Below are 25,565 nucleotides of genomic sequence, written 5' to 3' on the forward strand. Positions count from 1 at the left end.
TAATTTGCCTCTGAAGTATAATTCACACATAAGGTGAAGTGTTTCATCAACTATCATTCCTGTAGCCAAAAATTTCAAACTTTATGCACTGAAATGGCTACAAGTGGGACACAAAAAGCAGGTATTACACACTATGCTGGTCTAAAATGCAAAATTGTATTTGGGTGGTGAGTCCTGTACAGTCCTGATTTATCCACGATCCTCTGAGGTGGACGTCCATTTGCAGAGAGAAAGAAATTTGACATTCACGTGATGTAGAGGCTAAATCAAGAGAAGGGTATGAGTTAGGCTGATGTGAGAATTTGTTGTTGCTGCCTGTGAAGCTGCTGTTCCAACAACAAAGCAAGAAAGTTGATCTTCACATTAGAACTGCCAAACTGTCATGATACTATGGATACCTGAACACATTTGACTTTATGCTTCTATTTTTGCTTTGCAGACTGTGGTGTTAACTGTCATAAACAATGCCGTGAGCTGCTGGTTCTGGCCTGTAGGAAGCTGATTCGCTCCGGCTCTCTGGGCAGCGTTTCTCCAGTCAGAGGAACTCACAGCTCACTGCCCAGCAGCCCCACGTTGCCCGTCTGTCAAGGTCATTTTTAGCTACTGCAAACACTGCATACACTCAAAAAAGTGAAAATGGGAGGTTATTACCTTTGCAAAAGTGTAACTTATAATTAGAACAAAATAATTGAATGTTTCTATTGTGCGTGCTTAGATCATATATGATCTGAACGAAATTCAACGACTTAACACTTGTTAAATTTATTCTTGTTAAGATGACGTGATACAATGTAGCAAGAGTTGTTAGTTGCCTGGAACTGCAATTTCAGAAGTCACGTAAGGTTTTAAACGACAGGAAAATCACTGGGCTTTTAAGAGGCAGAAAGCATACCCGAGTCGACACTACTATAGTAAAAAAACAAATGCCTTTACCTTGTACATTTGATGCTTCAGCAGCTGCAACCAAGCCCAAATACCTGAGGTGTATCATGACACTATAAATAATTTGTTCACAGTCCTCTGTTTTGTGTTTCCTTTTTTTTCCAGATGAGGACGAGGTGTTTGAGTTCCCCGCTGTCACACCAGCAGTTCCAGCTCTCGACACTCAGTCCATCACCCTGATGACGGGCTCAGCCCAGAGAATCTCTGTGCGCCTGCAGAGAGCCACCATAAGCCAGGCTACGCAGACTGAACCACTGTGGCCTGAACATGCCTGGGAGGTGGCAGACAGTGGTGCTCACACCTTCCCCAAAATGAAATACAGGACTCACAGGAAAATGTCTAAAAACAAGGGTTTTGCCTGCTGGGAAAACCAGAGTGGGAGGCAGTACCAGGCAGGTTCTGCACCGCACGGCACTGGAAGCAGTGTAGACTCCCAGGAGAAGCCAGACGTCTCTGTAGAGCATGTACAGAACAGGGTTACACACAGAACAAAGGTAATGGAATAGATTATTTGTGGATTTTTATTCAAAAATCAAATTTTAGGCCGGAAGTGTTTCATTTGTAAAAGTCAAATCCCCAACAATTTGATGACCAGCAGAAGAAAACCTTTTTGGATTTGTTGCGTCTTTATATAAATCAATTTAAATTCAAATGAATTTAATTTTTTTTAACAGGAAGAGACCTTGGTCAGCAGTCTGGTTGGGTTGCGAGTAAAAAGGAAAAAACAGTGCAAAGAGAGACAAGACCAAAGTTAATGACATTCAGTAGTGACATGTAAACACATCAGCAGTGGAAAGAAGAGAGGGGCTCAGTGCATCCTGGGAAGTCAACCAGTGTAAACCAGTAATAACTAAGGCATGGTTCAGGGTCACCCAATTCAACCAAGCTGTCTGTCTCCTGAACCCAGACTGATGGCTCTGCTTCACGTTCTACTTTTGATTCTTTTTGTTTCTTTTTGGGTTAGATAACTTATTACTGTGTGACTTAGGACCAGTGTTGGTCAAGTTATTTGAAACATGTAATTAGTTAACCATTACTGATTACTTCTCCAAAAAGTAATCCCATTACTTTACTGATTACTTATTATCAAACATAATTAGTTACTTAGTTACTTTTCAAAAACATGATACACAACCTGAATACGGAATAAAGCAAAAGACCTTTGAGCCATATTCTACTTTTTCTGCATAATCCATCATATAAAATTGAATCAAATGGAAAACCTCTTTCTAATTTTTTTATTTGTTTTAATCTTTCAATTTTATGCACATTGCATTAAGCAAAAATTTTAATTATATGCAACAGTCTTTGACTTGAAGAAATGTGTTTAACATTTAAACCTATGTTCTGCATATTCAATCATATAAAATATAATGTTTTGTGTTTACACTCGCTCTTTCAAATAGATGCAAGTAAAACACAGCAGGAAATACATAAAATCATTCAGCAGCACTGAGTCCTGTCGCTCTTAAATCTATGTTCACCTGTTTAGCAGGAGTGAGGCGGGTGGAGGTTTGCTTGAAAACTAAAAGTACATCCATGCTTTAAATGCTGCATGGATGTACTCTCTCCCACACTCCATATCATTGTTGATCTGCACACCCTTACGTCATTGTCATGAGACACTTTCACAAACAAAATCACGACAATTTAGTAACGCAGTAAGGCAGCTTACGGGAAAGTAACAGTAATCTAATTATAGTGTGCAATAGTAATCCCTTACGTTATTCTTAAAAATTAAATAAATTTATGTCACCAACCCAAACACACGTCTCTCCTCTTTCTTCCACTCCAGAACAGCTGACTCGGTTACAGTGGTGAGAACCGCTGGTGGAGATCCAGAAAGCCCCTAGTCGCTAAGACCAGGAGCTTCAGGGGGATATTCTTGGCTTTCTGAGGTCCCCCTTCAAAAACATGGAGTCATCATATCCTCTCAAGACTTCAGCACGATACAGACAGAGCGACATGGAGCTGACGTCAGGGAGAAGAGCTCTATAACATACAGTGTGTTAGCTCCAGGCAGAAAGACACAAGATGAAGGTTTTTCCTTATGGATTGTTGGCCAGTTGCTTTACAACGTCGAGCTTTCAAATGGAGCTCAGGAAGAATGTGAACAGAAATGATCTGGTGTTGGATTTTAATAAAGAGATGCAGCATCAAGGTCCTGATGTCACATGATCATAGCAAGGGGAATTTTTTGGATGTTTGTATGTGTAGATGGAAACAAAAGGAAACAGAACCTGAATGTAAAGGGAAACCAACAGAACATTTAGCACAAAGACTCATGAAACAGCATTTCTATAGTGACAGCTGCAGAGCGGTCTACCTTAATTTTATCTTGCAGGGTTTTTTTCAGCAAAAAAAAAAAATGCTGCAGACAACCTCAATCCTTCTGTTGTGATCTCTCTCTGTCCCATCATTGATATTTTATCGAAGATGATAAAAGCATTTTTTACAAATGCTGTACGTGTGCTGTACAAGTGTGGAAGGTTTCATAAATATGCGTTGTGATTTGTGTTTTCCTATTTTTCTGTGTCAAAACAAATAAAAAGTACATATTTATGCAATGTCATGCCATTTTGTCTTTGCTATCTGAAGGGATGTTTTTCATTGTAATTTGATGTTTCCACTGACTTTAAAGTTAAATCATGTGTCTGAGTTTGAGCCTGGCAGTGCAAGGTGCAGTGAGTCACACTCAGTAACTAAGTTAGTTATTGCTACATCAACTTTAGTCATGCTGTTGTTTGTGAGGTCCTGTTGGGAAGCCTCAAGCTGAGCATTTTTATCATCACCATTCTGGTCTTTATAGGACCAGCGAGGGGTGGATCTGACGTAGAAATCAAGAAACAATGTATGCCGTGGTGCTTAAACAGTGTAATATACAAAAATAGATATTAAATATACTAAAGAGAAAGTGATCACTCTGTGCAACTCCTAGCAGAGTTCTGTCACATAAAGGGAGCTTTATTGCTCCTGTAAATGAGTGCCATCTTGTGGCCACATTTGGTAATGTTTCTGGAAACTAGCTTTACTATGAGCCAGTGATGATTATTTCTAATGAGACTGTAAGGTTGTAGAGTGCAAATGTTGGCACTGTGGGGTTACCCTTATCAGTGCAGAGGCTGCAGCACTTGTAAACAATCATCCAGTTATTACTATTATTATCATAAACTGTTAGATCTGTTACTACTCCTTCAAGGAGAGGTCTGGACCTTGACCAGGCGTTACCACTGCAGTTCTTTGATTCTTTTCTTTGTCAACCATTCTACTGTAGGTATGATGGTGTGCTGTGCACAACAGGATGTCCTGGTGGCAAGACAGAAAGACCAGTTCACCTTTTTTAAAAATAATTTTTTCCCATTTACTCACTATTATTATTGTTGTTGTTGAATGAATAATTCATTTTCTGTCTTTATTTTCTTTTTTTACAGCCCCATTTTAGCCCTACAAAGTAACATTCTGATATCCAGAGATATACCAATCAGGAAACCCCTGGAGGAGTGAAACATCTGATTCACTAGGCCGACTTCATTACAGGATTTCCAACCGCTGAGAGCCATGTAAACAAGGATGCTTTGCATGGTGTTCATGCTCTGAGCTGACCATCGATGAAGGTCTGGAGTCCAGCTCAGAGCTGGCAGACCTCAGTCTAAGGACAATAAAGATGGTGTCAAACTTTGGAAATCAACCACTTTACTCAGACTAATACTGTTGATTTGAACACTGCCACCTCAGGCTTCCCTTTCAACTTCTCGGGGTTGTTATTTATCTTTTCAGATCCTTCCAGCAAATGTCTTCTTCTATTGTTAATACTGGCACTTAATTACATCATCTAATTAAATTCTGTCATTACACACAGATCTATTTATGTGTATCAGTATTTCTGTATGAGTGCATGGGTACGTGTATATATAGATAACACTATGCATGAATATACATATATTAGTATAGGTATGTGAGCAAAATTGCATCCACGTGTGCATCTGTGTAGATGAACATATCAGGTTCATCACAGTTGAGATTTCAATTCTATTTTTCTCCCATCCAGGACAAGCTGTTTATAGCTTTTCCTGTTACCCTTGTATGTCCTCGTCTTGTGCTACTGTTGTTAAAAACAAAACAAACAAAAACAAAGTAAGCTGAATATACTATGGGAGCAGTAATTAGGCACTTGGTTAAAGTGTAACCAAAATCTATTACATAGTATTATTATAACCATAAAAATATCACATTTTCTGTGGTCGGCAAGTATCAGAAGCCCAATTCCACACACCAGCAAGCCTGTGATTCCTGAGAAAGTGCTTGGACATTAGTCCAGCTCCAACTTATCTTCAAAGAACGTGTAGAAACCTTTAACACACTCACTTTACTGCAGCAAGTGTGAAAGCATTTAGGTTGGACAAAACCCAGAGTATAGCTACCAACGGTACAGTCACACATCTGTCTAGAATGTGCCTCAATTGTTGAACAAGAGGAAGTGGCCTACTGTGCATGTACAATTTTATTTACATCGTATACACCTAAACACCTCATGTGTCCAAAGACAGCAAAGTCATGTCCAAAATCATATGAAGCTGAACAGACTTCAGATCAGAAAGAAATAAAAGGAACTTGTGTGGGTCAGTCTTTCTCTGCAATCACCTGCAGTGAAGTGACAATGAAATGAAAGAATTTGGAGCTTTGTCACTGCTGTTTATTGCACTGCATGTCTTAATGCAGTTGGTACTAAACTGAAATTAGAGACCACACAAATCCACTGTTGGCTTAATACAATTTTATAAAGAACAAAGCTAATTTCACAGAGTATCTCAAAGATTTCATTTTTGACAAATCATTGTAATAAAAGACATGAACAGATCCACAGGAAACAATTTAAAAGTATTCATAACTCATTGAGCACACTGTCAAAGGCTGACGAGGCGCATGCAAGCTACCTGGATCTCATCCTAATGATTTCAAATTTTACTTTTTAAACAAATGGAGACCATTAGTACAAATGCTATAGAGTAAAGCAACATTTCCCAGTGTGACTGACGAGTCTCAGAGTGTCTCAGGTGTCGCCCAGTAACCTACACAGAAGTGTTCACTGTGGCTCCAGCACTTATTCAACAGAATAAGTAATAATAAGTATTAGTCTTCAGGCTTAAGGTCAAACAGATGTTTTTAAAAAAAACAAAAATAAAAAAAAAAAACAACAAAAAACCCAAAATGGGGAAAAAAAAAAAAAAAAAAAAAAAAAAAAAAGCAGCATACAGAGCCTAATGCATTCATAACAAAACAAAAACTCATCCTTTGGCTTCTGAGCAGTGGGCGATAACTGCTAACGGGATTGCAGTGAGAAGGCAAACCACAATGCACATATATATCTATAAAAAACAATGTGTAGTTGAAAGTCCCTTTCTGGCTTGCTTTTACAAATTAAACATGCAGCCATGCGATATGGTATGATTACAGCATATCGTCATCATCTCCTCCTCCGTACATGTCAGCCAGTTTCTTAAAGCGAGGGCCCCATTCATTGAGGCAGTCATAGTTCTGGTCTCCACTGCCTGAAGAGTTCAAAGAGGAGAGACTTCCTGCATCAGAACCACCTCCCTCGTAGTCAAACACCAGCAGGGAGTCATAAGGGGGTGCTGTTGGGTCGTTGTCTGCAGCCTTCAGATTCTGTTGGAGGAAATTTTACACAACTTACTTCAATTACCTCACATGGAGCAGAATAACGTAACAGAATAATAAACGTGACCATTATTAAAGCACAGACATGATGTACTCTTAGCCAAAACATCCATCTTCTGCCACTTATCTGGGAGCAAGTCAATTAAACATCTCCCTCTTTTTCTTCTCTTAAAAACTAAATAAATTAAAGTTCCCTTCACCATGACTGGAGCCAAAGTAATGCCATCCAGCTTAAGTATGTCTAAGATTTTAGAGCAGGTCACCTGCCAATCGGAAGGTTGGTACACTGCAGGCCAAATATCCCTGAGCAAGATACTAACACGTGTGTGAACATTAGACAAAAAGCAATGAAAATGTATGCACGCCCTTCAAATGACATAAGTGCTTCCATGAGGCAGTAAGAGCTCTGCTTAGGTTCCCATTTTCTGTAATACTGTGGTCAATGTTATCAAATGATGCACTGAATTCACACCTCAGTACCACATTTCATTAAGTTTTGAGGAGCTTTAGAATCTCACTCACATCTTCAATGAAGTTGCCAATCTCCTCGGGGTTGGCAGGCCGTGGCCGGTACTGAGGAGCAGGCATGAAGTTTGGCATTACTTCATTCCTTAACACATCGGGGCGGTTGTCCAGGCCACGGTGGAGAACACTCAGGTCATAGTCCTGAAAGAAGGTGATTTAATGGTGCTTTATTACATGGAATATTTTTGCTGTACTTCTGCAATCCACTCTCTTCATCCACTTAGCCCATTGTCTACTCAAACTTTTCTATCAGTAAAAAGCCTGGGTCAAATCACTGAAATGGAACAAATTTGATCAGCCTTTTTAAACATTTCATCTCAAAAAGAAAATCTCAGGTTTTCTGTTCCTGAGACTTGTGTGTGTGCAGCTTTGATTAATGTGTAATCAGAATGAGTGACCATTTACCTGATCATCCTCGCCACCTCCTTCTTCATCATAGTAATAGACGTTGTCTCTGACACCATCATCCAGCAGGAGTGGCTCCTTTTTCTCCCTTTTCCTCTGTTTTGTAAACAGCAGCACTAGCAGCAACAGCGCTGAACACAGAGCACAACGTTTAGCACACAGTAACCAACCAAATCCTACTTAGCTGGGAAAGGAAAGAGATGCACCGTCCTGAGACTACAGATGTGTGACTCACCGAGCAGCAGGATGGCTCCAAGTATTCCGAGGATAAGGGGCAGGTTGCTGGCAGCTGCACCATAGCGTCCTGGACCTGAGCATGCAGTCAAGTCTGTGCCCCTGCAGTCACACACTTTAGCTGTGATGATGTTGTCCTGCCCCAAGCCATGCTTGTCTGCCACTCTCAGTATAACACTGTATTCTCCACTGGGCAGCTCAGTGGCTAAATTCAAGATGATGCCCGTTCCTGAAATAAGACAGCAGATATTTTACTTAATAATTCTGTGTTGATGGATTTGTTGTCTTATTTTAACAAAGCTTTACCACCTCTTCAAAGCCATGTTGCACCAATCTAATGTCAATGTTCAGTGGTGAACACTGAATTATGTCCGACCTAAACAATCCTAACATTTGCAAATCACATGTTAGCAGGAAAAATACATATTTTGGTTTCTGAACCAAAATATTTAAAAGTCTGGCCATCTTATCAGTTTATACTTGTCACATGTTAGCAGTGTACATACTGGTGTCGTTCATCCTAGCGGTCCAGTTGGTCTTTGACATGCCCTGTAAAGACACCGAGTAGGGAGGTCCAAATTCTGGTCCGTCTTTATCTGTTACTGACAGCAGCTGAGGAGCTGGCTCCTTGTTGCACACCTGAGCAAACAAAGTCACAGTGAAGCTTTTCTTTATGCTGATATGCTGTATCACATGACTGCACACTTGGACTTGCACCTTTTAATTGACCCCATCCTAGCTTCACTACATTTTACTGTTTGAGAAAGTAATTCATGCCTTTATTTCATCCAGGCTTGATTACTGCAGCAGAGCATTTTGGAATCCTCTCTCTCTCGTCTACTACTTGGGAAAAATGGTCTTGTTTACGTGTGCCTGTCAGGAGTCGGGCTGCTGCATTTTAACATGTGTTGGCTCTTTTTCACTGGCTTACAGAACATTTTAGAAATGACTTCAAAATTCTGTTTGTTTTTAAGCCTAAACGGATTAGCTCCCTCTTAAACTCACAGTTCTAACAGAACTTAAAGCTCTGTTTTACTCAATTTATTTGAACATTTTGGTCAACCTGTATCGTTTTTAAATTGTGCTTATAAATACATTGACTTTACATAGAAAGATTCTGCACGTGTTCAACACAAAACCGCTGTTGAGCTGATGGGAAATAAGACACCTGAATGTTACGCAGCTCAACAACAGGAGCATTGTCATTGACATCTTCCAGCTGAATGATCAGGGTACCAGTTCCTGTAGCTGGGACTGCATCTGGTAACAGAACAAACATCAGGAGAATAACATTTATTACAATGATATTTCACTTTATTGAAGAAACCCAAGTTCATAGTAATGCCCACAGGCTTTCCTCTAGACCTCTGATCCTCATAACTGGCACTTGGCTTTTAAAACAAAGATTTAAGGGCTAAAACTAATGGCTAAGATCAAATTAATTACTGAATTACTAATTATTAAATTATTCAAATTAAGGGTTGCAATGTTATTAGTTGTGAGTGTCCCAGGAAAGGCCGTAGGTGCTGGGATTTGAAAAAAGACTCCATTCCATCATTCAGTGATCAGTCTGTGCAACATAGGATTTCTTGTTTTGCAACTTTATCGGGACATTATACAGGCTAGTCCAACTTATCCAATTTAAAAAGTGTTCTTCCATAACTTTTCAGAAATGGGAATTTTATTTAAAGTTATAAATTGTAATAGTCTTAACTGCCACCTACCATTATCATAGGCACCAATGGTTGCAGTGTATCTGTTGTTTGTGACGAAGATGGCCTCTCTGTCCATGAGTCTTCCCACTTTAATAAGGCCTGTGTCCTTGTCCACTGTCAGCCAGCCTGCAGGGTCATCAATCATTTTGTACCTGCACAAGACGGTCACAGAAAAGATGGCAATACTGTGAGGCAGGATGACTACAATTAGCATGTTTCACAATATGGCACAGTGTGTTATTTGATTTTGGACATCCTCTGCTTTCTCCTCAGGCTAAATACACGGTGACACATCAGTGAGAATTAAACACATTAACCGTTACAGGATTCTTGCATCATTTAAAAATACTGGTGGCCACTAGTCCATCAGCCTCCTAGTAGATGCAGCTATGGTATGAATTTGAATGTCCTAAGTTGCCTCATTCTTGGGTTATCGGATTCAGCAAATTTGGTGTCCATGGCACCATCCAGTAGGGTGGTGCCAATACCTCATGAGCTTTTTACAACTAAGGGTTAAAAAAAATGCTTTAAGACCTTAACATTACAAATTAAGACAGTGTGTGTGTGTCTAATATATATGTCTAATATATATATGTCTAATATATATATGTCTAATATATATATGTCTAATATATATATGTCTAATATATATATGTCTAATATATATATGTCTAATATATATATATATATATATATATATATATATATATATATATATATATATATAGATCTTTTAAGGGCCTAATATACCATCATGGTAGACAGATATTTAGTGTTTTATCGCTATAGACAGTATTCTGTAATTTTATCTGCCAAACATGAGGACAGTGAATGAATTTCGACCATCAGACAGAATAAAGATTCTAAATACTCGACATTTGCCTCTTACCTGTAATTATTTTTATTTAATTTAATAACTGTACAGCACTCTCAGTTTATAGTAACCATTATCCTTAATGTAAATATGTAAGAAAAATTGTGTATGTTTCTGTTCCATGTCCTGTGTATTGTTTGTTTGTATATTTGTCTTTTTGGCTGCTGTTACAACCAAATTTCCCCTTGTGGGACAATTAAAGGATTATTCTACTTAGGGTTTCATCCACAAATTTAATCCTTAGTCCCTTAGGACAAACCTAACTTAGGGTTTTAGCTCCAAACTTAAGTGAATTTTTAGAAAAAAATAGAATTTTTGCAGCACTTATGAGGTCAGTGATACATTTTCTTTAGCAGTAGAAAGTCTCTCCCCCACCCCCCGACTTACGCGACTTTCTGCTTGCGTGCAGTGTCTGGGTCTGAAGCGGTGTACTGCACCACGACTTCATCCACAGCAAGGTTCTCTGGTTTTACTACAAGCTTCTCCTTTGGATCAAATATTGGAGCTTCATTCACATCCTTCACATTCACCACCACTGTGGCAGTAGAAGTGACCACAGAAACACCAGGAGCAAAAGGAATCTCATTCTCCACTGAAATCAACAGAGTGTGCTTGCTGGCCCTCTCAAAGTCCAGCTCCTGGTTGGTAGGAAGGGAGGGAGGGAGAAAAAAAACAAAAACACAACATAAGGGTGTTGGCACAGATTTTTGTGAGGATACAAGAAATCACAAAAATGCTGCCATCAAATGACACAAACATTCATAGATGATAAGTATCTCCCAATATTATGCAAGAATTCCTGATTTTCTTCCTACCTTTGCAGTAGAAAGGATTCCTTCCTGTTTGTTAGTTCCTGTTTTTACTGTGAAAAGTCCATCAGGATCACCACTGACGATCTTGAACTTGGCGTTCCAGGCTGGAGTTTGTGGTTCATCCTCATCGGTTACTATCATCCTAACCACCTCAACATCCTTTTTGTTTTCATCAACTGTTGCAGTATACTGTGAGAAAATAAAGGGTGGGTCAGAAATCACAGCAGTGAAAACAGATCTAAAGACTCCTCACTAGGAATAGAGAATAACGGCCTCATTTTGTAGTCTTTGTCATTATATTAGGTTCATTACTTAATGCAAGTCTACAACTGTGCAGTAAATCATTTTTTGTGTCTTTTGGCACAAAAACAAAGCCACAACTCACAATTTATGGCAACCATGACCCAGAGTGTGAAGTAGCTATCATTAAAATACTTTAAATACATCTGAGCATCACTGAGCATCGTTGCTTGTTAAGAGTTTTCTTGCTGTTTGTTTTGAGAGATTTAGATTCAATAAAACCATTTATTGGAAGATCATTTTGTATGTATGCATGTAATTTTGTCATGAACATAAACCCATTGTGGGTTTTTGCTGTGTCAGTATGTGTGAGTGCAACATTAGTAATGCAGTTAGATACAGGATGAATGTGTTCTGCTTTAACAAAGTGAAAAAGCAGCAGTTAAACAGGAAGTTTGCAGTTACGAGTACTTCGTACTTACATTTTTCTGAGTGAAGACTGGAGCGTTGTCATTGCTGTCCGTCACCGTGAGGATGACTTTTGTTTGTCCAGTTAACCCTTCTCCACCCATATCTGCTGCTTGTACTGTCAGAGTGTACTGTGGATATTTCTGTTAAGATACAGACATCAGCTCATCAACAGGAAGAAGAAACACTAACATCAGTTTACAGACTGTAACGCAGCCTTCGGACTGACTAAAGCTCTTCATCTATGAAGGCCGATTCTGCTGAGAAGCTGAAGCTAAACTCATTTAATATTTTGCTTATGACAAACATGATGCTGTTGAGAGCCTTGGTAAAAGTTTTTAAATTAATGAATTCCATAAATAGTTGGCATGAGGCTGTTTGTTGTTGCTCTGTGAAGTCAGTTGCAAAGAGTTTTATGATGCTGCACCAGAAACAGATTGCTCTGATCTACCATAGTTTGCATGGAAGACACAGACTAGTCTGACAAACTATTTGCCAAGTATGAAATGTGTGTCCAGAGTCATGACACAAACCAGAAATGTATAGATAAACTATAACTATACTTCAGAGACTGTGTCAAATTTGAGTTTCATTATCAAAAAACAAAACTTTTTTTTGCAGCGCCCTCTTTGTGACTGATTTCTAGCAGTGACAGACTACTGATCCTGATTCATTATAAAATGGTTTTTCAGCCCTTAGGTGTAAAAGGACACTTATGTTTTAAATATGTTTAACAAATCTTACCTCTCTGTCTAGTCCTGTACCAGTGACTTTGATGCTTCCAGTAACTGAGTTGATTTCAAACATGTTGTTAGTGGGCAGCGGTGGGTCCTGATTCATAATACGATAGCGGATATCTGAGTTGTCACTATTTGGCTCATCGTTATCTTTGGCTTCAACCCTAACCACCTCAGTCCCTGGAGTGGAGGAATTCAGAAAAAAAGGTAATCAAGAGTAGAGTTTTCTGAAGATCTTCACACTGCTTCATTTACGAGATTTATTAAATAAAACAGACTTGCTGCAAAAAGTCTGCTTATTTCTTTCCAACCCAACACATACCCTGTTGATTTTGGTGTCATTCTGATTTTCTGAATATCTTAAGATTCATTCAATATAGTGGACTTGGTGAAAACTCCATCATGGATAAGAATTATACACAGGAACAAAAACAAAGAACACCACCAAAGAAGTCCAGAGGCAATAAGGTTTCTATACATACCGGTGGCCGTGGCCTCAGCAACATCTGCTTTGTACTCCTCCGTAAAATAAGGTTTGTTGTCGTTCTGGTCGATCACATTGACTATAATCTCCATGGGATCCTCAGCTTGTCCTGCTCCATCAGCCACAGCATGTGCTAGAAACTACACAGACAGAAGATTTTAATATGTTTCATTTAGAAAGTTTCAGATTCACCTTTAAATTTACTACATTATCTCTACACACAATAAAAACAAGGCAAAGATTTTATTGCGGTTGGTGACTGTCGCTGTGACTTGATGCTTTATTAAAAAAAAAAACAACAACAAAAAAACCAAACAAACTGTATTTGAATTAATGAATTGCTTTTGGAAAAAAAACGAAAAAAAACCAAACAAACCCCAAAACAAAACAACCCCCCCCCAAACAATACAAAAAACGAACCCAAAAATGGTAAAAAGACTTACTGGCTAGACATTTACATATCCATATATTGAGGCCTCACTTTTTTTTTTTTTTTTTTATTATAAACACATCACTGCTTTGTTTTGTATCTCAAAAGGGTGTTGCATGTTCCTTTTTGAATGAATAAAAAGATCTGCAATTCCCAGCAGGAAAAGTTTAACAAATCTAGTACGGTTTGTTAAATGTGAAGAGGCTCAATACTTCTGTAAACTGAATATTTAACATTAAGAACCTGTTGTTGCTTAACTGTGCAGTATTGTGTGTTTAACATGACACTGGGGCAAAGCAAGATGTTTTGTTTTTTTTTTAAAACTAAAAAAAGAATTTAAAAAAAAGATTTAAAAACAACTTTTTAAAATGGGGATCAAAATGCAATAATCACTTGGAAAAACATTTGGAGATGCTTACCGTGTACTTGGGTGTTTCCTCTCTGTCGAGTGGCTCTGTTACATACAGATTGCCCGTCTCTCTGTCCATTTTGAAACGACCAGCAGGAGGCAGATCAGCTCCAGGACCAGTGATGCTGTAAAAGAGCTTCCTTGTTTTATCTTCATTAGAGCGGATCTGGAAAAAAATAAAATAAATAAAAGCCACACAGGACTAAGTTAGATCATGCTCACTGTCTATAGTAAGAGTAAAGAGGCTGTGCACTGTAGTGTAGTCTGCACTCAAGACATTCCTGGTTATTTTGAAATACAGTTTGGAAAGACTTATCTTGTGATCTCATATCAACAAGATTGCTAGATTCTCCAAGCATTTGGGGAATTTCTTTCTATAATGACACACTATAACTTCTTTTAACTAATGTGACTTACTAGCTTAGTCTTATTGTTTAAGATTGACAGGAAAGGGGAGGGAGAGGGGAAGACATGGAGCAAAGTGCTGCGGGTCAGACTTGAACCCATCTTGGTCTCTCTCAGCTATACGGCACGAGCTAAACCGGCACCCTTAAGTATTAACTTTTCTTTCTGCCAGCAATATACAGATTTTTACTTGTGCCTTTATAATTTATTTATGTTAACTTTAGACTAACAGTCAAGTAAAAATGTCTTAGTTACACATCCAGGAAAACAAACTTTGCAGATTAAATAGTAAGAATTAAATGGGGAAGGAAAAAATATAAAGGACAGGCAGACTGCAAAGTAAACAACGGCGACATCCTCTGCAGAAATAAACATTTAGAAATAAAAATGTTTGATAAAATGACATTTATTGTCAAATTAATCACAAGTTCATTCAGTTCACCTTACCTGAGCTACTTTCAGGGGATATTTTCCTCTCTGATTCTCAGGAACATTGAGTGGAGGAATAACCCAGTCCCTTTTCCTCCTCCTCAGCCCTCCACCAGACTTGGGAAATTGCAGAACGGGCACTTGTGGATCAGTGGCATTCTGGAAGAACATACAGACAGCTTTTTTAGCTAAAGCTTGGATAGAACACCACTCAGAACTTAATTAAACTACAAGGAGGAGCACAGATGTTCTCAGAATGAGTTTTAAAAAATTTTCAGACTATGATGGGTCTGTGTCTGTCCAGAGTTAATATCAGTTTCAACATCTCAGCCAGAAAGGCCAATGAGGCATTATCGTGTCCTACCAAGCAGGCAAGCAGGACATGTTGATACTCAAGTTTGTGAATCTGATAAATTCTATGTAGCCTCACGAGTTAAGTTGCCATCTGTTGTATCTACTTAAAATGTCAGAAACAGGCATTTTGCATGTATCGATTCCAAATGTACCTTTCCTTCATGCCCCATTAAACAGTGTCTCTAAACCTACCTCTGTGTGGTTAATAGAGTCCACTTCAGTACTGTGATGCTGAATGTTGAAGTTGGTGTGGGCTCCATGGTGGTGCTTTCCACGGTGATGTCTATGGTGATGCTCAGGGTGAACGACACTGACTGGAACTGTTATTTTGTTACCTTGAGAGTCCCAGGAGTGGATGAAGAAGTTCCGGTGTCCTTTATGAAGAACAACCTCTCTTTTTACCTGGAAAGTAAAAATCAATAAATATATAAAAAAACAAAACTTTTAGCAGAAATTCAACATACGCTACATTCGTTAGACTAAGTCCTCACAAATCTTACTTTAATATCTTCTTTTCTATACTAACCCCAACTTTGCTGTCAGGTCTGTCAACTCTACTCACCGTTAATGTACCATCTGCCTTTACAGTAAAGCGACTGTCATCAGTGCTGAAAAGAAATACTGTGCGCTCTGTGCAGTCAGTGAAGCCCACTGGGAAAGGATAGAAAAGAGTTAATCATTATGAATGTGGTACATACAGTGAAAAATCTGGCAAGTTTTTTTGTATCCAAAGAAAAGCAACAGACACCACTCCCTTTTCCTTAAGAAAAGGAGTATAAGTGACTGCAAGATGACTAAATGGTTTTTAGCTCTGACAGTAGCAACACTCAGTCAGGTCAAAAATGCATTTACATTGAACTATTGAACCCCCCCACCCCCCACCCCACACCCCCACACACACACACACACACACACACACACACACATTTTTAAATCTTGAAAAAAAGTTATTTGAAGATTTGAAGGTGATATTCAGAATTGGCCAATTTTGTTTAAATTGGTAAAAATATTAATAATTTTTTTTTTATTTAGCGTTTACCTCAGGTTGTCATTTCAAAAAGCAGCAAAATTGCCAGTGCAGAACAGATTTTTTCTGGTTTCCATTAAAGACAACATAACTACACAACACCTCACTTCCCACATCCTTCAGGGGGCCATGCTTATAAAAACTACTTATTGACAACATAATGTTAAGCCATATTTCATTTCTTTCATTTACTTTAACACTTAACATTCATTATTAAATTTCTGTGATTGGTAATTCATTTTTAGGATACAAGAAAGAAGAGTGGGGATAAACAGCCTCAACTTGAACCAAAACAATTCATAGAATTGTCTAAACCTACGTATTAATAGACAACAGCCTATTAATATAAAACTATCAAGACATGCAGTCAAAGTAAAGCAGTATTGGAAGAGGAAAAGGTTGTATTAATGCATCTGTAACAACCATAGGCCAAGAAAGCTAAAACAATGTTTATATTTTAGTAGGGCTGGAACCATCAATCATTTCGAACCAGCTATTCTACCCATTATTCACTGCTCCTTATAGAAGTATTGTGGAGTAAGTGTTTGGTTCACTACAGCCTTTTCTCACTAGTGCTAACTCAGCGCGACTCAACTTGATTTTTAGTTTTTTAGGTTGCAGTACTTTTGGCACCTACTCTAGGACCCTGTTGGCATCTACTCTTAATGACATTTTACTGAATTGTATTGAAAAAGGACAAACTGGCATATGATGTCCAGATATAGATTTCTGCAATATTTTCCTAAATAAATAAACAAGGTAAAGCTGTACATACATTTACACAGCGTTTTAATCTGATTATCATAAATTGCTTGTGTCTTAAAAAACCCATCAAAGTGGGTAATTAGTTATTCAGTAGAGACAATTGATAAAGAAACGAATATTCACGTTAAAGCAAACATGCATAACCACAGCCCATTTAAAGAAACAAAACAAAACAAAAAACAAAAACTGTTTAAGTCTGTTTATAAGAAGCTTTTAAAAACCTTTCAGTTAACTGAAATCAAAGAAAACAGTTCCTTTTTTAGAGTTTCACTTGAATAGCAAAGCCTGTAAAACAGGTTCGGGGATAGTGCTCTGACCAGCAGGTAAAAGTAACTGAGAGAAGCAGAGTAAGAGCAAGCTGAGACATGTTTGGGTTTCAACTAAGAACAATGTGCCCAGCTAATCTGCTGAAGGCCATCTGGGCTGGAGGAGTCCTTTACAACAGCAGAGTTATTCCATGTAGGGCTGCAACTCAGGTCTAAACCCTCCGACAGTTTCATACAAACAAATCTGTCATGTGAAATGATACTAGACAATAGAAACAAATACCCAATAACAATTTCATTTAGATTATGACTAAGAGTAAGCACCATCCAGGCAGAAAACATTAACATCCAAATCAAAAACACGTTTAAAAGCACCCATGTACTAGCCTACACTGGGTTGTTCTTACCTTTGCCCAGCCTCATCCCCGGCCTCAGATGTTCCCTGGACACTCTGAAAACCAGCAGCTCTGACTCAAATCCAGGCACACATGTTGGCCTGTTAGCTCTCTCTAGTGCTGACACCTAGGAGAGGAGCAGCAGTTTCAGTTAGACGTACAATAAGACTTCAGGCTTATAAGAGTTCGAAACTGAATAACTACACGTTTTAAAAAATCAAAAACTTCAACCTGAAATGTTTTCAGCATTGAAAAGGTCAGGATTTTAGGTTTTTCCTTAAGCTGAACGTCGTGCAGCTTTGAGTTGTTGTTCAGAAAATGCCATGCCTTGGCAAAGCATTGCGCTGCTTAATATACACAGTTTAAACACTAAATAATAAAGAAAATAACTGTCACTTTAAATACTAATGAAAATGTGTCTAACGCCCCGTGTAATTATATGAATGAATTGAAATTGTGCCTGTAAGCCAAATGACTTTTCATTTTTTAATCCTCAAAACTATATAACTTGGATGATAGTCCGTTTTCTCTTTTACTTTTACATTAATTAATCTTTTTAAAAGTGCTTCTCGATATGTTTAAGACAAAACAGACTGTAGTGAACAAAGCTGAAACGTGTTTGCATACGAAACCACAACTCTGAACTGGAAATTAACCTGCAGACAACGTCATCAGCGGAATCAGGGCGAGGCTCGCTCACAACCTCGAACTCTTCGAGGCGGAAGGGTATGAAAAGAAAAAGAAAGACGGCCTAAACCTCCGCGTGTGTTCTGCGGTTTCGACACTTTTTTAAAAATACATATTTTTTTTAAATTTGTCACAGATTGCTCTGCGGAGAAAGCTGCTACACACAATAAGGATTTTAGACCCCCACAAGTTCGTTTGGCCCACTTAGTCGCAGGAAGTACCATAGCTGATAAAAGTATTTCTTTATTAAAGTCGAAGGCTACTTCACGCATAAAGAGGTGCCGAAATTATTCCGCGAAAAAAAGAAAGAAAAGACTGATTGTAAGATACCCGGTGTTGTCCAGTTCAATCAAATAAGTAACAGGATTAACCGACATTTATTTTTTGTAACTTAAAGTGGAATGGACAGTGAGAGAAATGAGCACCGATGGCAAAATATTAACCAAAAGAGGAAGTCTCACCTGGAAAACGACGATTAAAGCACCAAAAACCGCGAACAATGCGGTCCCCATTTGTCTAAGTCGTATTTTTAGTATTCCTCTCGAGTATACAGCCAAAAACGAAAAGAATCCTAAATATATTCCTCTTTGAACTCGCTTCTTGGCGTCTTCCTGTTGTCCCCTGAAGGTAGTTTCTGTAACTGAGAACCGACTCTGCAAGGCGCTGTTTCAGGTACTTTCAGCACATGACGTCAGCTTACAGGTGCGCAGGTTCCGTGTTCCTAATATGGTCATCCCAGCCCGTCACACCTGAAGTGACAGGAACAAGTAGTTTCTGTTCATAAATAATCAATAGAGACACAGCGGATAGTAGCAGCGGACAGCGTTATTATCAGCAATGATCTGAGTCTGAGTTCAGTCAGCCACATTCGGGAGCTCTCAGTCTCATTTCCTCTTACTGATAATCTGTCTCTCACTCCCCATGTCTTTCTCACACATACACACACACTGGCATTCAGACTTTATCCACAGTTGCTTACTAAGAATCACTAAAAAACACGTGAAGCTGCTGACAGAAAACCACCTTTCATTTGTAAAGCCAACCAACAGTGTTATAAAGTCATTAGTGTGAAACCAGCCTAAAAAAACACAAATGACTGTCTGAAAACCAGTGGATGTATTCAGCTGAGTGTCGAAAGGAAATCATCGACAGTATCCCCGAACAGAAGCCAAATACAGAATTTGATGATACAAATTTAAGCATTCAGCTTTATTTGCTTCAGTTTTCACTGTCATCTGAATACACAACATCCCATTTGCTAATAGCTGCCATAGCTGTTGTAAGCGTAACCACTGAAGTAATGCTATGTGCTGATAAACATCAGTAATTGATACTGAAGAAAAATGGACTTTTCTCATCCATGCTGTTCTTACCCTCACAGTCTGAAAGCATGTGACTGAGAGAATGCACTACTACTTTATTTTAAATGGAATTTCATTTATTCAAGTCCAATAGTTTAAGAGAATAATGTTTGTAGTAGTCTACAACAATAGTTCTCCAGGTTTCTTGAAGGACATTGTAAAGTTCTTCTTTAGATGTTGGCTGCTTTTTCTTCTGTTCTGTGTCAGGACTATCTTTTTGGGGTCTTTCTGTTGTATTCCTGCTTCAGTAATATTGAGATCCGGGCTCTGGGAGGTCAATCCATCATGGATGATGTTCCACTGTATGTTTTTCTATCTGGGCCTGCTTTTACTGCATTGGCAGTGTATCATTCGCATGCTGAAAAAACAAAGCTGTTGCCAGCCAGATGCTTTTTAGATGGTAGATAAAAATCTGATGATACGTTTCAGCTTTAATAAGACACTCACTGTTGTATCTCTTCTCCTGACAGTCCTCACATTTTTAAGGATACACTGCACAACATGCAGAGATATGCCAAGATATTCTAATAGCATTTTAACAGAAAAACTACATTTTTATACCAGTCACACTGTGTCCTTTGTCATTTTTCTTTTTTACAGAATCAACTAAAGAAACGGGAACAATTATGTGTTTTTGTGATTAACAAAGTGCTTAAAGATTTGGTTTTACCTGTGCTATTTGTCAACTAACACCGATTCACCTGTGTTACTTGCCTTTTTAGGCTTGACTGAGTAATATATAAAGAAATGAGGAGTAGATCAAGACTGTTTGCACAGGACTGGATATCAGAGATTGTAGCTTTCCTAAAATGCAGCCACAAAAGGATATAATAGTATTACCAGCTAACATCTGGCAGACACAAACAAATGCTTGTGGAGTTAAATGGTAATTAGACTGATTCTTATATAGCGTTTTTCTGCTCTCCTGGAGCCCTCGAAGCGCTTTATACAACATGCCACCTTCGACTATTCACACAAGCACTTTCTTCTATGCTTCTAAGCACTTTCCAGCTAACCTTCACACACATTTATACTTGAGGGGGGTTAAGACTACACTGAAATATTTAAGTTCACTGGGTTTCCTTAACTAAAACAATGCCAAGATGTGTGAAAAGTAAAATAAATAAATAAACAAGAACCCTAACCTTAATTACTTTTCCAAGAAAATAGAAACTTGATGGAAGCTAGCAGCTAACATTAGCTTACTCTTTAGCTTTCAGGAAATCATACTGATAAGCACATAAAACTGATATTAATTAACTTCATATTTAATACACGACTTAGCAGATTTTTACTGAATTGAAAACTGAAATAAAATCTATGAAACCATCTAATTAATTTAGGTTTTTGACAGACCTTTAACTAACTAAAGTTTGCCAAAATGATAGTTAGCTCTGGGAACAGATATTCTTGCTTGAATGTTAGCAGATTCTATAAATATTTGCTAGTTTAGCAAATTTCAGCATACCCTGATTACAGTTTCACAGCACTGTTCAAATGCTGTCATTGTGATGCTGAGGAGCAAATAAAACACCGTTGGCAAACAGTTTACTCACCATGAATGTAGCCAGGTTCAGCCATAGCTAATGTTAGCTGCTGGATTCCTCTTCCCTCCCTCCTTTCTTTCTAAATTCTGTGCTTGGTATGTTTTTGGTACCAAGCACACCATTGCTGATGGATATTTAATTAGAATATTAATACATTAATCAGCAATTATTCTTTGTAAAATTACAATAGATGATTGGAAATGTGTTATTAGAATTTACATGCAAGGTCTAACTGAATATGCTCTGACTTCCGAAAACATTTTATAGAAGCAAAATTATGAAAATCAACCAGTGCATGAAACTACTGTTAAAATGACAAGTTAAGCTGAAGATGGTTATTTCAAATACCCTTTATAGCATATGTTGTGTAGTCTAATTCTCACAGTTTAAGAATGAACAGGCATGGAAGATGGGGGATTTTTGAAAAGCAGTTAAGTGATGTTATCTTTTGCGCTTTTCTTTCATCATCTATCCCTCGAACACAGAGATGTGGGGGTGGGAAGAATGGTCAGTTTACAGTGACCACCACTTAGCCAATAAAAGATCAGTGTGTGACAGAGAGGGAGGGAGAAAGAGGAAGCAAAGAGAATGTGAGGGCAGAGAAGGAAGAAGGCAGTGAAAAGTGTCATGTTGCATTATCAGTTTCTTGAGATGGAAGAGTGAGTGATCCTTTTAAGTCACTGTGTAATGTGTAATCATTCCTTTAATGTAGACATTGATTCTCTTTTTGATTAAATTTTTTAAAACTACCACGACTTTGAAACCACCTTCATAAATACACTTTATTTATTTATACATTAGATACAAATTTTCATTCAGGGGGGATTAAACTGGAAGAATTTAAGATTTAATGTTCACAATAAATGTCAGGATTATGACACTATAATGTTCTCTAATGATGGCTGTAGAGTTGCACTTTCAGGTATCCATGTTTGGTAAGACTGGAATATCCCAAGGACCATTAGATGGAATTCCATGAAATTTTAAACAGGCATCCTTGGACTTTAGAGCAGGAACTAATGAGATGCTCAAATCTTTCTTCAAGCACTTGGCTGACTTTAAATGGATGCGACAAACATGTCACATTATGCTACGTGAGAGTTGGGGTGGACTGACAAAAACATTCTGGTTTAATTAGATGTTTAATATTAATAACTCTGTATCCTTAATCATGCTATATTGTAACCCAAACACAGAACTAGCCAAACTGATGCAGTAACTGCTGTCTTAAATAAATTGTGCATAACATTACATAAATCAACTGGACATTTTTTGAAAAAAAAGAAAAACTCATAAATGCATATAAATATGCATTTTTGCAAGGTAAAAATACTCTTCTACTTTACTGCAAGAGAGATACCTAATGTTTAATAGTCAGCATTTAACCGGTTTACTTCTTGTGCAGTTGTAGATGTTACATCGCAATGTTTTTGTGAGGTATTTGTGAATTTTTGCAGTTTATTTTAATTCATCCTTTGATGGTTTGGGAGCAGACACACTCTTTATGGGAATGGGGGTTTTGGGGGGAAGTCAGGAGGAGAGAAACTGCAGAGAGGCAACTCTGGTACCTGGATATCTGGATAATCATGTTGTGGGATGTTTAATAAAAAGACAACTCCCATTTCAGTCCAGTAACAGCTGCAAACCTGCCATGCAACATGAACAGCGTCAGGATGAGTAAAAGAACCCTGGAAGAATTTCGAAATACAAGTTTCTGACATTCAGTCTTCTTTTCTGTCAGCTAAGAGACAAAATGTATTTTAACCAGATATCTTATCTTTTGTGGAATTTCTGACAATGAACCATTATTACATTGTCTTACACACACACACACACACACTGTGTGCACAATGTGTCCTTGCGTTATCCTTCTGGAATGTACAACAAGCTCACAGGCTCCACAACATGAACTTGAATTTGGTAAACTATATCCAAAAAAAGAAGTAGAGATGCATAATACAACTGTGAAAACAGAAAGAGAAATTAGGCAGTGAAGGAACTTTAGAACAGGAAGTGAAAAAAGGGAAATGAAAAATAAAACAATTAGTTTGACACAGCCCACTTATGTTAGTTACAGGTTGAGCTGTCACTTTAGCCATCCTTTGACTTTGCATTTAACACCATCACTCACATAAAAACTTGTAGTTTTATACCCTAGAAGACTATAGTTCCTAGGTTTTTACATTCTCACCAGCTTCAGATGTACTTACTGTGTGTATATATATATATATATATATATATATATATATATATATATATATATATATATATATATATATATATATATATATATATATATATATATATATATATGTAAAGACTCACCAATAGACAGAAAACCTCAACAATCACATAAACGCCTTATGAGCTTTCACTTGGCAACAGTGGGAAAGAAAAACGTCCATTGAACAAGAAAAAACTAATATCTGTAATAAAAATACATAAGCACAGAGATGAGTCCAGTGTCAGAGGCCACAGGATGATAATTTCACTTGACACCGGTAATGGTTATTTCACTTGTTGTTGCTATGAGGGGCTGAATTGAATGGGCATTCCATATGATCACCACATTGCTGCTAGTTTCTATCTCTGTTGAAACCTCTTAAGATGAGCCAAAGTTCACCCTGGCAGAGCTGTTAGTCCAGATTCATGGAGTCTTAAGCTAAGGAGCATTCTTTCACTTTTAAGCCTAACTGCCTTACTAAAGGAATACTTTCTAATGCTTTCTGACACTTAGCTCTGCTGTCAGTTAATCTAGTGTACTATGGTTGCCCTTACACTTCTCTTTAAACATAAATATACCATTTAAACATAAACTCGGATCATTTACCAGAAATAAACCCTGTGCTCTTTTGTCTGTTCTACTACCTGGCAGACTGTCTCGTTCAGTCAAGGCAACCAAAGGCTGCTGCAAAAGGGAAATCATGTCAATTATTAACTGTTGGGTCAATGTTTATAGGCCAGTATCTGCTGACAGCAGTGAGGAAACACAGAAACTGCTGGATTAAAAAAAAAAAACAACAGCAGTGAGACGGTTCAATAGCTAACGAGCCTAACTTTTATAAGCAGCAGTTGACTCATAAACACATAGTACCCGTAATTCAGTTTCAAGAAAATTTACAACAAACAAAAAATCTCGAACCTCAAAACACTTTCTAATATATTTTTTCATTAGCATTATTGCTAATATTATATTTATTAATAACAACTAATAATCAAATACAGAGATGTGTATAAACACACAGTGAGTGAAACGAGGGGATTGAAGAAGAAACGCTCAACAGTGCATCATGGGAATCCCCCACCAACCTAGACTTAATGGAGCATAACTAAGGGAGGGCTCGGTCTACCTGATGCAGCATCACTATACAGCGAGGAACATAAGTGTCTGAACACCTGAGAAAATCAGTGTTAATATTTGGTACAAAGGCCTTTGTTTGCAATTACAGAGGTGAAACGTGTCCTGTAGTTCTTGACCAGGTTTGCACACTGCAACAGGGATTTTGGCCCACTCCTCCACACGCCCACATAGCAAGCAGGATCTGGTATCAAGCTGGCACTGCTGTTTGACTTCTGGCATGATAAGACGTATGTCATCCAGATATGGACCAGGCCTGGCATAGATGGCACTGTCTATGTGATAGCATGCCATATCTGGCTCGATTGTGGTTTGATTTATGTGGCCCAGGCCCATAGAAAACAGGTCTGGCCTGGATCTGCCATCAAGCTGGCACTTCTGACTGACCGGTGTCATGGCTGAGTTTATGTCAACCAGATGTGGGACAGGTCTGGCAATGATGGCATTATTTATGTTCCTATTTTCCTATTTTAGTTAGAAGACCCAAATGCCATGTTGTAATACTATACTGCTATGGTAGCCAATGTTTCAAATGTAGGTTTGACAGGTCTGTGAGTGTAAATTTTATCCAAAACCTAGTGAAGGTTTACTCATGCTTACCACTGGGTGGCTGTAGCTCAGGAGGTAGAGCAAGTCACCTACTGATCAGAAGGTTAGTGGTTCGATCCCTGGCTCCTCCAGTCTGCATGTCCAGAGAGTGGATGTATATAAATGTAGTCAGGAAGCATTTGTTTAAAGATAGTGTGCGATTGGGTGAATGTTGTATAGAGCACTTTGAGTAATCTGGGAGAGTAGAAAAGTGCTATATGCGAATCAGTCCATTCTCTATCTGAACAGATTTCTGTCATGTTACTTTCGCACTATTATGTTCCGGCATATGTTGTCATTACATGGCTTGGTTAAGGTACACATTAGGCTGACATCTGGGGCCAGAGCTGAAACTGTTCTGGGCCAGCAGTGTGCCTGCAACTGGCCTTGTGTTGGCCCATGTGTGGGACACCTCTGGCAAACCAGATCTGC

At 38.3% G+C, this 25,565-nt stretch overlaps 2 protein-coding genes across 3 annotated transcripts in view; one reads left to right on the forward strand and one right to left on the reverse strand.

Moving 5' to 3' along the window:
• Positions 1-3,402, forward strand: part of rasgrp3 (RAS guanyl releasing protein 3 (calcium and DAG-regulated)) — a 54,573-nt gene extending 51,171 nt beyond the window's left edge. For both annotated transcript variants that reach the window (XM_087850431.1, XM_087850430.1), the window contains exons 15-17: positions 440-589; positions 1,048-1,436; positions 2,738-3,402. In XM_087850431.1, the coding sequence (XP_087706557.1) occupies positions 440-589; positions 1,048-1,436; positions 2,738-2,746 (548 nt within the window). In that variant the 3' untranslated portion in view covers positions 2,747-3,402. The remainder of the gene's footprint in view (positions 1-439; positions 590-1,047; positions 1,437-2,737) is intronic.
• A 2,299-nt stretch (positions 3,403-5,701) lies between these two features.
• On the reverse strand, positions 5,702-21,252 carry LOC102785271 (B-cadherin-like). The gene is made up of 19 exons (XM_087850432.1): positions 21,197-21,252; positions 18,741-19,028; positions 17,605-17,719; positions 15,702-15,790; positions 15,332-15,541; positions 14,804-14,944; positions 13,962-14,117; positions 13,111-13,252; positions 12,636-12,808; positions 11,906-12,034; positions 11,187-11,372; positions 10,759-11,009; positions 9,507-9,649; positions 8,951-9,042; positions 8,289-8,421; positions 7,784-8,011; positions 7,549-7,679; positions 7,141-7,284; positions 5,702-6,606 (listed from the first exon to the last, which is right to left on the reverse strand). The coding sequence occupies exons 2-19, from the start codon at positions 18,789-18,791 to the stop codon at positions 6,391-6,393; spliced, it is 2,730 nt and encodes a 909-aa protein (XP_087706558.1). The 5' UTR covers positions 18,792-19,028; positions 21,197-21,252; the 3' UTR covers positions 5,702-6,390.
• Positions 21,253-25,565: the final 4,313 nt, after the last annotated feature.

The sequence above is a fragment of the Neolamprologus brichardi genome, chromosome 13 (assembly GCF_056152115.1).
Source record: "Neolamprologus brichardi isolate AB-2024 chromosome 13, ASM5615211v1, whole genome shotgun sequence".
NCBI classification, from domain to species: Eukaryota; Metazoa; Chordata; class Actinopteri; order Cichliformes; family Cichlidae; genus Neolamprologus; species Neolamprologus brichardi.

Excerpts from the sequence above, each read along its gene's own strand:
- LOC102785271 (XM_087850432.1), bottom strand. The coding sequence starts at position 18,791 with ATGGGGACCGCATTGTTCGCGGTTTTTGGTGCTTTAATCGTCGTTTTC. Across the intron at positions 14,945-15,331 it reads ACTCTATTAACCACACAGAG|AATGCCACTGATCCACAAGT; the intron begins GTAGGTTTAGAG and ends ATGTTCTTCCAG. Across the intron at positions 6,607-7,140 it reads TTGGCAACTTCATTGAAGAT|AATCTGAAGGCTGCAGACAA; the intron begins GTGAGTGAGATT and ends TTCCTCCAACAG.